Raw genomic sequence first — 12,806 nt, forward strand, 5'->3', positions numbered from 1 at the left:
TTAGGGGCTCACTTTCACAATGGATTATCCATTATGACATTGTGGCATGAAGGCCAATCCTGCAGAGGAGGCAATGAAGTGGCATCATGTTTATTAAACATTTTGAAAAATGTTACCCCAACAGATACCTTGATTGCCTGGAGTGACAATTGCGCTGGGCAAAATAAAAACCTGATGCTGCTCTTTTTATGGATTTATCTCACAGCAATTGGTGTATACAAAAAGGTGCAACACAAGTTTCTAGTAGCCGGACATACTTTTCTTGCCTGTGACCGCGAGTTTGGTCATAGAAAAAAGGAAACGTGTTTCTATGTGCTACGTTCCACATGACTTGAAAAAATGATTGAAACTGTTCGTGAAAAAATCCCTTTGTAGTTAACATGATGGAAGATAATGATTTTTTCAATTTCAAAAAATGCTGTGACAAATTCTTGAATACCCAAAAAGCTCAACATCTCTAAATTAATATGGTTGAAAATTGATGCATTATCCCCTGGGAAAATCAAAGTGAAAAAAACGTTCAATGAACAACAGTCAATGTCTTTAAACCAGGCATTTCTATTGAGGACATCAAGAACATTGACCTTCCAAGACTTGAGTGTGTTTCCCAATTATCAGAAGCAAAAAAGACTGATTTGAAGAGTATGATACCATTTCTGAATGAGCAAAGACACAAAGAGTTCTATGAACATCTAACATTATAGGTGAGCTATGAAAGACTAAGTTTATTAATAATTTTTACAAAAAAAAATTTGATTTTGTTTGGTTCTTTCCTTTATAATTAATACTATTTCTGTACAATAAACAATACTAAAATTCGATTTGAGGAGAGTTTTCATAGCCCCCTAGGCTCTAGCTGGCCCATTAAATTATAGCTTTGTTTGTTTTCTTGGATAGAAAAATAGACTACAGCAACATCAAGCCTAACGGCTTTTTCATGATTGCAGGTATAATGTTTCATGATTAATATGTATGGATCTTACATGTTCTTACATGATCTCAACCTGTGAGGGGTTAATAACGCTATAAATAATATAATATATCTTATTTTATAAGACCGAGGAAAAATGTGGTACTTAGATAGCAATATTTATGCATGTGGCACTTAAATCATTATTTCCATTGATAAATGTGGACAATGATCTGTTTTGATTTACAGATTTGAAAAATTAAAATCTCTAAAATGGGGTGGAATTTTAAGGAGATATCACTCATACATGTGTAACTAGGACCATTTACAAAATTACTTTATCAAAAAGTTAAAATGATTGAAATAAATACTTACTGTGAGAAAAACCTCATTATCTCGGAACTTGGAAAATGGCACTTAGATCATTAATTATTTCAGGTCTTCATATTAGCATAGATTTATTTATTTTATTTTATATTTTTTAGAGAGAAGCACTGATTGGGAGAGAAAAACTAAGGATACTCCTTGTACTATTTCTTTCCCAAATTTAGATAACACTTTAAAAGTCCAAAATAGGGTTATGATTTCACTTTACTGAAATTGATTGTTGTGTTATCACAGCGAAAGGCTTCCAGCAAAATTTGTTGAGGTTAGGTTTTAGTATCTCCAAATTTGCGTTGTTTATTTTTTTTTTTTTGCTGCAGTATTTAAGTTTGAATAATCAATTTATTAAAAAACCGGTTAGGTGACCTGTTGCAACCCATAGGGGTCCCTAAGAGGACGAATCGAACACCAATTGATCTGGAAGCAAACCGGAATCAGCCACAAAGGCTCGTTTGAGGTCCGGAAAACACCTGGACCATTGCTGATGAGTTTTGACCTGTTGCCATACACTACAAGGACAGTGATGACTGCCACTACTCTCCCACCTCGATAATAGGAAATTCGTATTAATACATTTCACAGTAGATATACCTTGGCATTTTTCATGAGCTGGCTTTCTGTTCTATAAATGAATCTTTCCACTGCTATTTATGATTATACATGAGGCAATTATTTCAAACTAAGGAGATCCACATTTGTTAATACTGATTAATAATTTATCTTGATATTAATTCCCAAAACTACGTTCAATGCATCAACTACTATACTCCAGAGGGTACTTAGAGAATCATTATCTCTATTCTTACTAATAATTATTAAATCTCTTACCAAAATTATTTCCATAATTAATAATTTTCTAAATGCTGAATTTCAAATAAATTGGATGATTAACATACGTTATAGATATGGATGTAATCTATAGGTAAAGATAGTAATCTCTTCTATATAATGATATCTTCTACTGTTGCCACAGCTTGAACAATAGAAGCTAATGTGTGAAGAATTATTGATAGAACAGAGGGGTGGGTAGTCTGTTCATATGCTTATATAGGGGCTGTGTTTCATTTAACGTTATCTTAGACATTCATCACTAAACTATTACAGTTCTCAATTTACTACTTTTATCGTTATTGCAACTCCCAATAGTTAATTATACTTCTAATACTATATAATATTTTTCATACTTTACCGTTCAATACTATTTAAAACTCATCTAAAATAATCTAGCACTTTCTCCATCGTCTCCTCTACTCCTTATTTTTTCTTTCTCGTTTCTCTTCTTGATCTTATATTTATAATGATTACTTGAATATTGTTGTTTGCGATGATGATTATTATTCTTTTCTATTCTTCTTCTTCTTCTTCTTCTTTTTTCTTCTTCTTCTTCTTCCTCTTCTTCTTCTTCTCTTTCCTTTTCTTCTTCTTCTTCCTTTTCTTCTTCTTCCTCTTCTTCTTCTCTTTCTTTTTCTTTTCTTCTTTTTTTTCTCTCCTTGATTAATTCAAGATCACAATGCGATGTTCCATTTCTTATTCTATAGTTCAGTTTCATAAGTTCTTCGCAATTTGTGCACATTCCTTCTTTCTCTTCTTTTCTTCCCTATTATTATCATTATTTTCCCTGTGATTTTTCCACTAGCTATCCAGCATGTTCAAATGTTTATTTTTCTTTCTATATCTATTTATCTTTCTACCTTTTCTCTTTCTATCTGATTACCTTCTACTAATATCCATATATTATATTATAATATCCATATATTTATCCATATAATATTCGATTCTTTCCCACATTAAATCATACTATTCCTCTTCAATTTTATGCGAATATTATTCATTATCAGTTATATTATGTATCTTTCCTCTATTGATAACCTTCTTCAAAGATTTTTCGTTTTTCTGCTGGCTTCTTCTTCTCTTTTTCAGTTTTTACTGGATCCCATTTCGCTCTATCTCCACCATGAACACGATCTTCCACTACTGGATTTCATCTCTCTCTATCTCCACTTGGACTCGATTTTCCACCACTGGATTCCATCTCTCTCTGTCTCCACTTGGACTCGATCTTCCACTACTGGATTCCTTCTCGCTCTACCTCCACTTGGACCCGATTCTTCCACTACTGGATACCTACTCGCTCTATCTCCACTTGGACCAGATCTCCCATTACCAGTTCTTCCTCAATCTTCATCTTATTCACCATTAGGATTATTCATCACCGAAACTCCACACATCTACATCTTATTGTGTTTAGTGAATTTCTGAACTAGTGCTTTAAATAGTGAAGGGAGCCGAACTGTCAAGGCATACTGAATGCACTCGAATCAAGAGACTTTTTCATTTAGGTTAAGTTTTATCAGTTTCATCCCCATTTCCCCCGTCATGTGTCGTTCTGAGGTCGGTTCACGATTGGTCTGCTGCTTCCATGATGCCTCTTACTGACACGTCAGCTCGCTCGCCCTCAAGTAGGTATGATTATTTCAATAATAGTAATAATGACGCAGGTACGTTTCCAGCAAATAAGCTCCACTCTTTCAAAAAACTTTTCAAGGCTGCTCACCTTAACGTGTACAATCCCTGAGTTGCCACATTGATGAACTCAGAGCAATCTTCCGTTTTCAGGACTTCAATATAATCGGAATTTCCGAATCATTTTTGAAGCCTAGTATTACATCAAATTTTGTTGCATTGCCTGGATATAATCTTTTCCGGAATGATAGATTAAATAAAGCTTGTGGGGGTGTAGCAATTTATGTGAAAGATGGTATCAAAACAAAAGTTTTAATCACATCTAAACAAGAGTATTGTTCCAGACCAGAGTTTATGCTACTTGAATTATCCTTATCTAGTAATGATAAATTACTCGTTGGTATCTGTTATCGCCCACCAAAAATAGGTCATTTCACAGATTTCGAAAATGCCTTGCTTTCTCTTATGCCTTGTTATAACCGTATACTAGTTATGGGGGATATGAACACCGACTTGAACATGACGAATCGTAACTTTGACTACTTTCAACTGACTACAATTTTCCAATGCTTAAACATGACTATTTTACCCCTCGATCCAACTCATCATACTAATGAATCAGACACACTCATTGACCTTCTCATTGTTAGTGATCCCAATGAGGTTGTTCAAGCAGGCCAAATCTCAGTCCCAGCTATTTCTAGACATGATTTGATCTACTGTGTACTTTCCCATAAGATACCCAAGCCAGAACAGAAAATTATCACTTATAGAGACTTCAAAAACTTTGATGAAGCTGCCTTCCTGACTGATGTGGCTCAGACTCCATGGCATCAAATTGAAGCATTACCCTCAGTTGATGACATGGTCAAGACTTTCGAGAATTGGACTTTGACTTTGTATGACAAACATGCACCTTATGTGACAAGGAGGATTAATAGAAAACGAAGAGTACCGTGGATGACTGAAGACATACTTAAGATGATGGGACGTAGAGACAAAGCACATAGAAAATTTAAAAAGACATTTGACTTGGACAGTTTGATAGAGTATAGGAGCCTTAGAAATAGGGTTAAACAGGAATTACGGAACTCAAAGATTAGGTACTTGAATTCGTTTATGACAAACAATAGACAAGACTCTAAATCACTTTGGCAGGGAATAAAAGAATTCGGGCTTGGCAAACAGAAATCGAATCCACAAATTGACTTACCATTGAATAATATAAATGACCATTTCGTTTCACACTCTAACCAACGCGACGAAGTTGTCATTGCTAATCATATTGATGATCTTGAAGAGCAGGTTACAAACTTAGATTTACCAATCACTGATCAATTTCATTTCCATCCAATCTCAGAAGAAGACACTTTCAGAGCAATTCAACGTATTCATAGTAATGCTACGGGTGTAGACAAAATTCGTATTAAATTTATCAAGAATATGTTATTTGCTGTTTTACCAACCATTACATACATTTTCAACAAGTCACTTGAAGAAGGCATTTTCCCTGAAAACTGGAAGTTTGCTCTGGTTCGCCCTCTAAATAAAGTTCCATCACCCAATAAAGTTGAGGATTTTAGACCAATCAGTATTTTACCTGCATTGTCCAAAGTGCTAGAAAGACTCATTCATGCTCAAGTTGTAAAATTTCTAGACAACAATAGTAAGCTTCATAACTTTCAATCAGGCTTTAGAAAATTCCATTCAACTGAGACTGCTCTGCTTCGTGTCACTGATGATATAAGGTTAGCTATGAACCAAAGAAAATGCACCATCCTCACCCTATTTGATTTTTCTAAAGCATTCGATACTGTTGATCATACAGTCCTTCTGAATAAGTTGGCTATTCTTGGTTTCAGTCGCAACTCGTTAGTTTGGTTTAAATCCTATCTATTAGGTAGGAAACAATGTGTATCTGTCGGTGACAAAAAGTCAACTTGGAAAAACGTTATGCATGGAGTACCACAAGGTTCAATTTTAGGCCCTCTCCTCTTCACTTTGTATGCTAATGACCTTTCTTCCATTATCAAATTCTCCAGTTTCCATACTTATGCAGACGACCTTCAAATCTATTTAAGCTGTCCCATAACAAAAATTAATGAAACAGTTGGAATAATGAATCAGGATATCAATTCGATAGTGGAATGGACAAAGAAAAATGGCCTTAAGCTTAATCCCATCAAAACACAACCCATTATAATTGGATATTCTCGTCTTATAAACAATATTGACGTTGAATCGATTCACAAAATTAGTGTAGACGGTAATGACATACCTTACTGTAGCTCAGTTAAAAATTTAGGCATTATTATGAATAATACTCTTGACTGGTCAGAACAAGTGAACAAAACTTGTAAAAAGGTATTCTCAGCCATGCATGCATTGAAGAAAATGCACGATATCCTCCCTAGAAACATTAAATTATTATTGGTTCAATCTCTCATCTTCCCACATTTAATGTATTGTAATTCTGTTCTTAACGATATGCAAGTCACTCTGAATGATAAACTACAGCGTTGCCAAAATTATTGTCTACGTTTCGTCTACTCTCTCCAACGCCATGATCATATCACCCCAGCCCACATTGCTAGTTCAACATTGAAGCTTCCCGATCAGAGGCTTTTTCGAATAGTCAAGCTTGTTAGAGATATCTTGAAATACGGTAATCCGAACTATTTTAAAAATGATTTCAAATTTGTCTCTGAAGGTAGGAGGTTAGATGCTTCACATACTAGAACCGGAGAAAGTACTTTAAGGATACCCAATCATCGAACTACTATTTTCACAAAATCCTTCTTAGTCAGTGCCTGTCGTGCATGGAATACACTTCCTGTTTCTATCAGGTCTATCGAGAGCCGAGCGAGCTTCAACCTGACTTTAAAAAAACATATTTTGGAGCAAATGACTGAAACTGTCCGGCCCTAGAACGATCACATGACAACCATCCCTCACCCATTCCACCAATATAAACCTTTAAACCATGTTATAGAACGAATTGTATATATATATATATATATATAATATATATATATATATATATATATTATATAAACTCATGTTATTTCAATTATCCACTGCATACTGCTGTATATTACTGAAATTTGATAACGCTGATCTACTTTCAGCCTACTTCATTTTATTAATCAATTATTTGATCTTATCTACCTATATAATTATTTTACTTTATCAATTTTCTGTTTTTTTTCTCTTCAATATTCATATTGATTAAAACTTTTACAATATTTCCATTAATAAATAAATCCTTAGTTTAAATAACGAAATTAACGTTTTGGTAGAGAGTTAGTGGGGAGGATATTTTTATTATTCTTCCCAAAGAATGGACATTGATATGTCCAAAGCTCCGCCAATTTATGTAGATGCATAACAATATGATTATTATCTATAGTTATTATATTACAAATTGCTTTTTCATATCATATACAGTTCTATAGTTATTTTCCTAGTCTATATTATGTAAATTCATCTATAATTTTGCTGTATTGTAAGCTATTGTATATAAGTGTATAAGCCAGTATATATTGTAATCTACATAAATAAAGTACTCAATCAATCAATCAATCAATCAAACCACTCCTAGCGACTCCCCTCCCTCCAGGTAGTGCAAAAGCATGGCCTGTCACCTATCAGAAAGGAGAGAATTTCAGTCTTGTGAGATGACAACCGTGGTGTATCTGGAGGACACCGAACACCGCGAGGAGCCCAGCCGTCCCCAAAAGGCCGCTCCAACCACCGGCCGGCACACACCACACTGTGAGCAGCATCCCCTACTCTGCCCCTCCCAAGACGCCAGCCCAGGGTGACCCTGGCAATTTGAATAGAGCCAAGGTGTGGGCCAATACTCAGAACCTCAAAAAATGTTGTTTGAAGCCTTTAGCTGTGATGACACAACAATGAATGGCGACATGAGTGTACACACATGTTCAACACACTTGTCCTGTTATTAGTGACCATCCTAAGAAACACAGTAAAATGAATTTAAATGAGTACACATGAAGTCACACATTTTCAGCTAGTAGTTGTTTCTCCTCTATGTGTTCTTATATGTCTCTTCAAATTACTTGATCGAGCACATTTATAGTCACAATACTCGCAGCTGAAAGGTGTTTCTCCTGTATGTGTTCTGATATGATTCTTCAAAGTATTTGATCGAGCACATTTATAGTCACATAACTCGCAGCTGAAAGGTGTTTCTCCTGTATGTGTTCTGATATGATTCTTCAAAGTATTTGATCGAACACATTTATAGTCACATAACTCGCAGCTGAAAGGTGTTTCTCCTGTATGTGTTCTGATATGTAATTTCAAATTACTTGACCGAGCACATTTATAGTCGCAAAACTCGCAGCTGAAAGGTGTTTCTCCTGTATGTGTTCTGACATGTATCTTCAAATCACTTGATTGAGCACATTTATAGTCACATAGATCACAACTGAAAGGCTTTTCTCCAGTGTGTTTTCTCATGTGTCTCTTTAAATAACTGATCCATCTTGTTTCATAGCTGCAGTCAGCACAGCTGTAGAGCTTGATCTTTTTGACAGCCACAGATGGCTCAGTGCACTTTTCCACTGGAGAGATTGAATGTGCATCCAGTCCACCCACTTCTGTTGCATTGGCAGTTTCAGATGTGCTGCAGTTTGAAGGCCACATCTCCGGTTTACTCTCAACTGAACATCCTTCTGCCTCTTGCTCAACTGCAAACACCAATAATGCAACTTGTAAATGAAGCAGAATTGAATTCAACTGATTGAAGCAGAATAAATTAATGAGATTATCTAGAGTAAAACACTCACACAATTTTCCTTGCCTTACCTCAATCACACCTCATTGATTATCATAATCATTATAGAAACCAAGAGTTTTGCAGCCGATTGTAGAAATAGTACATAAAACAGATTATATTTAAATATTGGGTTAGATTGTGAACAATCACAGAAATAATAATAGCAAATAAATTATGCCATGAGCAATATTTTTATTGATACGTGAGAATACTGATCTATGATTGCTAATCCAGACCTTGGTTTTCTCTCAATTGACATACATATAGATTGAATTATCAGAAATTGATTGGTCATGTATAATGACTGCCTATCTTTTTTGTTTCAAAAAATGAAAATACTGTCAAATAAATAGGAAGTTTCACCTTTGTTTTAACACAAACTGTAACAAATGTACATCAGAACTAAAGCTATAAACTGACATGTACATCAGAACTAAAGCTATAAACTGACATGGAATTGTCAGCTCTAGTTTGATGAGTGGGGGTGTCCATTATTCATTGGCTACTCAGAAGAGCAACATGGCTACAATTGGCAAACACAGCACATTATTGCATATAAGTTGTGCTGGAAATAGGATGATAATCTGTAGTGAACACAAGTAATCGAATGAAGGGCAATTTATTGAAAGGATGAAAGAATAAGACGTTGATTTTGTCAACACCACTATGTATATAGTGGTATATAATATACCACAATATTCCCTCCATACAATCAAACTATTGAAGGAATGTGTATAAATGCATTTTATACCTATAAAACTGTTTCTATGGCAACCATATCTGATAGCCATCACCCTACATAATTATTTCTTCATTTCCTATTTATTCCATTTACAATCCAGTGTTATGTATAAGTATCATTAAGGAATAAAAATGAATGAAATAATAACTTGAATCTCACCATAATCTTCCTCTTTGATGAATATTAGATTATATCCAGGGATTCGATAATGTTGTTGGCTGAAATCATCATCAGTTGCAGAGCATGCAGTGCTGCACTCTGGTGCTGGTTCTTGGCTGCTATAATTTTCCTGCTTGACTCTCGCCATCTGCAATATTGATATCACAAACAATGAGAAGATAATCGATTATTGTTGCACCTCATGTGAAAGACACAAATATTTGTACTGTAAGGCTCAACTCACACTTACGTGACTTAGGTCGAGAAGAGACTCAACTTTAGTCAATAGCATGTATTTTCAAATGATGACGTTGAGGACACTAGAATCAACTATAGTGAGGTCCACGTTATAATGACAGTATTTGATCAACTTTGGTTTTGCTATCCTTGTCTATCATTTGACAAAACCGGTGGTACTATCCTTTTCTAGGTCTACAACGATGCCAATTATGTTTTTGACAGTGTAGAAATATGATCATTTAATGCAGAGAATCGGCATAGCTATTCTTCTATCTTTATCCACTGCCATTATAACGTGGACCTCACTATAGCCTGAGTGTCACCATTTGGAAACACATGCTCTCGACTAGAGTCGAGTCTCTTCTCGACCTGAGTCGCGTAAGTGTGAGTTGAGCCTTAGTCGTGAAGGAACAGCAACTACTGAATTTGACTGCTGTCTTGAGTTATATCACGATAATATTACAGTTTAATGATAGAAATTGTTATGTTTTTCAAAGATTATGAAATTGCAAGCTAAGGCCAGCCATTCACGTTAATGTTTGCCACAGAGCTATAACTGTACAGATATTCGTCTGCACTCTGCAGTACACCTGGACAGGCAAGAGGTACTACTGTGCACTGGGTGAGAGAGGGGTAGTTGAAGTTAGAATAGCAGCCATCAAGTTCTGCTCTCTAGATTGAGATAAACTGATTGCTAGTTTGGTGGGTGTGGACAGAAAATAGACTAGAACGCTAGTCAAAATACTTACAACTTACTTACGGCCTACTAAAGATCACTTTGGTTAATTGATAGAAATTTTAACAATTTTGAATTTTCATACTGTTCTTCTGCCGAATCTGGAAGAAAACTTTTCATTCAGCAATAAGTTTTGATTATAATGTGACGAAAAAACACAAACTAAACTGCATAACTTATTTATTCTAGTCAAGATAGAATACATGCCTGATTGGAAGTTGAACCATTGTGAGAGGATGACTCATCTTTGACGTTACTAGTTGCAAATTCACATTCTCCAAATTCATCCTCCTGCTTCTCGATCTTGATCTGTGAACATAAGAGAAGGCTTGTGTCACTTGAAAACTAGGCAAATATCAAACTCAGCAAGTAATAGTGCTCAGTATTATAATATGGGTTGTAGTAGTTGATGTTTGTTTATTTATGTTTGTTATAGTAGCAACGAATATATTCAAGAATGAATCCCTTAAAGAATGGACCTTTTTCTATAGTTCCCAGTTCCCATTGATGTCTTACTCTATTGCGACTGAAATAATATTTCAACTAATTTCATCATATGCTATCAACAGTTGAAAAGTTGAAAGAAAATTGGATTCAACTTTATCATAAATTGTAGTGTCTCTGTAGGAAATATATGGCTTTTTGCAGATGATGTCAGCCATCTTATATATGACCAAAATAAACATAGTCTCTGGTCCAGAGCTCAAGGTGGATTAAAAGAAGTAAGTAAATGGTGCCATACAAATAAGTTATTGTTGAACAAAGGAAAACCCAAAATCTTGCAGTTTCACAATAGATAAAACATTAAAGCTCACCTCTGCTTAAATTGGAGGGTTCCAGCGTGAGTGTAGTGCAAAATATAAAATATCTAGGCATATCTATATCCGATAGCCAAGACTGGCAGCGACACATTGAATATTTATCAACAAGACTAACAGCCATTTGCTACATGATGCGCCCACTCTAACCACTACTCTAAAAAGAAGTTCTTATAAAAGTCTACTATGGCTGCTTTTAAAGTATCAAAAACTATGGTATTGTTTTCTGGGGTAACAGTCTGCATATGGAGAGATTACTGCTACTTCAAAAGAGAATTACAAGAACTATCTTCAAGAAACCCTACTAGGAGCACTGTAGACCCTTGTTTGTGGAGGGGGATATCCTTACACTGCCGGCTCTTTTCATCCTGGAGGCATGTTTAATGGTGAGAAGAAAACAAAACATTTTTCTAAGAAACCAGCTTCATCACCACCACAACACTAGACAGAAGGACGATACTCAAGTGTTGGCAGTCCAATCTAGACTGGCTCAACATGGACCTGAATATCTCTGTTCTAAGGTCTATAACTGCTTACCCAATGAATTGAAAACATTGGAAAATACTACTCAGTTTAAAAGAGAACTTAAAAGCTACCTTACCAAGAGACCCTAAACTTTGAGAATATCTTGAAGAAAGGACATCACTCCATCGACGACATGACGTGATGATGGATACAAATATATTGACACCCACGGCGCTGATGTGCTTCCAGTGGGAGAATCTCAAGTATCAAGTAAGTAAGTAAGGTCCACCCATCTACTGAATAAACTGTATAAACAATGCGCATAAATGCAAATGCAAGCTAGGTTATGCATGACCACCAAGTGTGCAGATGCTTACTTTCCATGACCAAGATCACCAAATTTAAATTCTTTATTCTGCCTCACATTTTTTACAATGTATAAGCTCGTCAAAAAAAAATACAGTGTACATAATAAGATACATAACACAATATCAAGAATAGCAATAGCTCAGAGTATGTATATACAAGTAGGCTAACAACCCCATTAGTGGGGTTTCACACCAAAGCTGGGCCGGGCCGAGCGGAATCCGCGTTAACTATGCGGGATTTAGTCGGGAGCATTCAAATCAACGCTGGGCCGAGCGGATTTGTGCAGTCAGCTTGACGCGTTTTCGGCCAAGCGGATTTTGCCTTCTTTCAGTTTAGTTTGATCTTTCCACATATAGTGCGGTCCACGTTATAATGACAGTATTTGATCAACTTTGGTTTTGCTATCCCAGTTTATCATCCGACAAAACCGGTGGTACTATCCTTTTCTAGGTCCACAACGATGCCAATTATGTTTTTGACAGTGTAGAAATATAATTAATTAATGCAGAGAATCGGCATAGCTATTCTTCTATCTTTATCCACTGCCATTATAACGTGGACCTCACTATAGCCTGAGTGTCACCATTTGGAAACACATGCTCTCGACTAGAGTCGAGTCTCTTCTCGACCTGAGTCGCGTAAGTGTGAGTTGAGCCTTAGTCGTGAAGGAACAGCAACTACTGAATTTGACTGCTGTCTTGAGTTATATCACGATA

The 12,806-nt window shown here is 35.7% G+C and overlaps 1 protein-coding gene across 5 annotated transcripts in view; it reads right to left on the minus strand.

Annotated features, from left to right (window-relative positions):
- Window positions 1-561: 561 nt before the first annotated feature.
- Window positions 562-12,806, minus strand: part of LOC111054363 (gastrula zinc finger protein XlCGF17.1-like) — a 49,836-nt gene continuing 37,591 nt past the window's right edge. For 3 of the 5 annotated variants that reach the window (XM_039429772.1, XM_039429789.1, XM_039429763.1), the window contains 4 exons: window positions 10,646-10,747; window positions 9,463-9,610; window positions 7,350-8,472; window positions 562-1,839 (listed from right to left, as the gene is read on the minus strand). In XM_039429772.1, the coding sequence (XP_039285706.1) occupies window positions 7,787-8,472; window positions 9,463-9,610; window positions 10,646-10,747 (936 nt within the window). In that variant the 3' untranslated portion in view covers window positions 562-1,839; window positions 7,350-7,786. The remainder of the gene's footprint in view (window positions 1,840-7,349; window positions 8,473-9,462; window positions 9,611-10,645; window positions 10,748-12,806) is intronic. The other 2 variants (XM_039429795.1, XM_039429780.1) reach the window with 1 other exon arrangement.

The sequence above is a fragment of the Nilaparvata lugens genome, chromosome 1 (assembly GCF_014356525.2).
Source record: "Nilaparvata lugens isolate BPH chromosome 1, ASM1435652v1, whole genome shotgun sequence".
NCBI classification, from domain to species: Eukaryota; Metazoa; Arthropoda; class Insecta; order Hemiptera; family Delphacidae; genus Nilaparvata; species Nilaparvata lugens.